The sequence below is a fragment of the Lathyrus oleraceus genome, chromosome 1 (assembly GCF_024323335.1).
Source record: "Lathyrus oleraceus cultivar Zhongwan6 chromosome 1, CAAS_Psat_ZW6_1.0, whole genome shotgun sequence".
NCBI lineage: Eukaryota > Viridiplantae > Streptophyta > Magnoliopsida > Fabales > Fabaceae > Lathyrus > Lathyrus oleraceus.
The window spans coordinates 414,347,421-414,350,927 of NC_066579.1; the positions used below are offsets into that span (position 1 = coordinate 414,347,421).

At 32.0% G+C, this 3,507-nt stretch overlaps 1 protein-coding gene across 1 annotated transcript; it reads left to right on the plus strand.

Annotated features, from left to right (window-relative positions):
* The first annotated feature begins 2,215 nt into the window (after window positions 1-2,215).
* Window positions 2,216-3,212, plus strand: LOC127077166 (uncharacterized). The gene has a single exon (XM_051018701.1). The coding sequence runs from the start codon at window positions 2,407-2,409 to the stop codon at window positions 3,034-3,036; it is 630 nt and encodes a 209-aa protein (XP_050874658.1). The 5' UTR covers window positions 2,216-2,406; the 3' UTR covers window positions 3,037-3,212.
* Window positions 3,213-3,507: the final 295 nt, after the last annotated feature.

Below are 3,507 nucleotides of genomic sequence, written 5' to 3' on the forward strand. Positions count from 1 at the left end.
CTAGAAAATATAAATGAAAAAATTGAGTAATTATCTACTCGGGCATTCACACGAGTCGTACAATATCGTTATAAATAGTAATTTAATATAGTATAGTGATGGTTAAGAAATGTATATAAAATATATACAACTTAGGTAGTCTCGGTCCAGCAGAGTGTATATTTCATTAGAAAAATAAATGAAATAATTAAATAGTCATATACTCGGGTATTCGCACATGTCACGCAATATCGTTATAAATAGTAAATAAATATAGTATGGTGATGGTTAAGAAATGTATATAAAAGATATACAACTTAAGTAGTCTTGTGCCGTGGAAAATATATATTTTAGTAGAAAAATAAAATAAAATAATAAAGTAGTCGTCTGCTCGTGCGTTCACACGGGTCATGAAATATAAAATATCGTTATAAATAGTAAATAAATATAATATGGTGATGGTTAAGAAATGTTTATAAAAGACATATAAAGTAAGTGGTTTTGACCCATCGTAAATGTATATTTTAGTAGAAAAGATAAATGAAATAATAAATTAGTTATCTACCCATGCGTTTGCATGAGTTGGACAATATCGTTATAAATAATAAATAAATATAATACAGTGATAATTAAAAAATTTATATAAAAGATATACAAATTAAATAGTATCGATCCGTCGAAAAAATATATTTTAATAGAAAAAGTAAATGAAATAATAAATTAGTGATATACCCTTCGCACTGATAGTAAATAAATATATTATAGGGATTTAAAAAATTTATATGTAGCTAACACAATGCTCAAAAGATTTAATCAGTCAAAAGTTAAGCAGGTCCTATGTCCTCTTCTCTTTGATTCCATTTTTGGTTTTTTTTTATAAAAAAAGATTGTTTGTGTTGCTAAACTCATAAACCACTTTTTAAAAAGCGCCTCCCCCTTCAGTCAAAGTATTCCTAAAAAAAAATTGAAATCCTCTCTTAACTTAAATCCAATAGTTTCTCAAACTAAGTTCCAGAAAAAAAAAAAAACTCACATTCTCTGTCTAAACCATCATTCTTGTAGAAGAAAAATGAAATTCATGCCTTATGTTTTTCTGCCAAAACCATCTTTCTCTCATCAGTTTTTTTTCCTGCTATGGACATCTTAATTTGTAGACAACACAATGATCAAAAGATTTAATCAGTCAAAAGTTAAGTCATATCCAACAATATCTACCATAACATTATATCCAAGCAATATCAGATTTGCTTTCACTCAAAATGTGTTCCTAAAAAAGCCTATATCCTCTCTCAATTAAATTTCAATTGCTTTTCAAACCGAGTTCTAGAAAAAAAAATACATATTCAATCATTGTTTACATCAATCCATGACAACTATAACACATCAATCTCCTATAAATTGTTTAAGTTATGGGTAATACGTAATTATGATGATATATTATTTTTATGGTGGATGGTATTTTTATGGAAGAAGAAGAGTCTGAATCGGGAGGGAGATAAAACGACGAAACTAGGTAAGTATCTCGTCATCGGTGTGTCATCGGAGATGACTACCCAAAGAATTCTACGAGAGAGGAATAATTAGGGCTGAAATATTAGATTATTTAATAAGAATATTTGACTATAAATGTGAAGGAGATGATATCAAGTTGATCATGAGAGTAAGAGTTAGAGCATGGAAAACTAAGAGTATGACATTATTCCAAAATTTTATTAAGAGATACAATTATGTGTTCCAAAAATTAGCCATTATAAGATAGATATTAGGGAAACATAAAATTGGTATGGAAAACGTAAAATGATAGGCTAAATTTAATAGAAATACTAAAATGAAAGGATGTAGTTGAAATTACACTTAAGCGCATAAAATACATTAATATATACAATTTTGTAAAGGAGATAAAGGGAAGAATAGATGTTTATTTTGTTATTTAAATAGTACTAGTAGAAGATAGTAGATGTATGATTGCTTTTTAGTTTACTTTCCAAACAGGATACTGAAACTGCTTCCACCCAAAAAGAATTGACAATAACTTATCTTTATTTATAAGTTATGCTGCATAACTCTTTTTTTCTGACACAAGGGGACACAGTAAATATAATCTTTATATCCGTATAAATAAAGAAGGATTCAAAAACAGACCCAGAAGAGACGACAAGGACAAATCATACACATGGGACCCACCCTAAGAGTCCCCCCAATATCAATCAAGTCTACACAACTGATACATCATATCACCATGTCCCGCGTCACACCCTATCACCCCCTACCCCAAAAACTACGCCAACAACTCCAATATCAACCCTTCAAACTTCAAAAACCAAACCCTCTCTCTCTCTGTTCGGTGTTTGCTAAGAAAAAAAGAATATCAAAAAACACTTTATCTTTCTCTCTCTAGCTTTACTTTTTTCATCTTTTTGTTCAACCATGAAGAAGCTCTACCATAAAGCGACGGTTCATCCAACCCCACCGGTTATCACCGACCAACTTTCCTTCCTTCCGGCAACCATCCTCACCCTAGCAGCTGCTCTCTCAACCGAAGACAGAGAAGTCTTGGCTTACCTCATCTACTGTTCATCCGCTGCAACCCCTACCGGCAACCCAAAACGGAGCACCGTTAGGAACACCGATCATGTTACTCTCTTCAACTGTAGTTGTTTCCGATGCTACACGAGTTACTGGGTCAGATGGGACGAGTCGCCGAATCGTGAACTCATACATGAAATCATCGATGCTTTTGAGGAGTGGCTGGCTCAGAGTAATAAAGGTGAGAAGAAAGGGAAAGGAAAGAAAGAGAAGAGAAACAAGAAAGGGTTTGGGAATAAGCGCTATGGTCATACTCATTCCGGTGTGTTGAATCGGTCTTTGGTGAACGAGTCGACTCAGATGGAATCGGTGGGGGATAGTAGTAATAGTGTTATTAGTAGCGGTTGTGGTGGTAGTGAAAGTGGTGAAAGGGTGGTTGTTGTTGTTGGTGGTGATGAATATGAAGAGAAAGGGTCGGTGAGAAAATTTATGAGTTTCATTGGAGAAAGGATTTGGGGTGTTTGGGGATAGTGAATGAATTTGCAAGAGAAAAAATAATGAAGAAAATTTGAAGAAATTAAGGTAGGTCTAGCATATGTTTTTTCTTTTGTTGTTAAAATCTTCTTGTATATTAATCATCACTATGTAATGTTAAAAAAATGTTTATTTGGTTTTGTGATGAATGGATTAGATTTTGTTGTTTAACATATCATACCAGTGCTCTGGTTTATGTTTTCTTTTTGCTTCAATGACATCATCTTGATTTTGAGCTTTTTTAGAATTTTTTTAGAAATTATGTAAGATTTGTTTCTTGATTTTGGGTAACTAACTTGTTTTTAGTCTATAAGAAAATAGGAAGAAAACAATTTAAATTTGTTATTTTAGATATGCATTGAATCATTGTTCAATGGAAGTATTCAATATGCAGAAATAGTGTTCATTGGGTCAAGTGTTGCAATTCCATCCACTTTCCTTAAATTGTAGGATGTTTCAATGTAACTA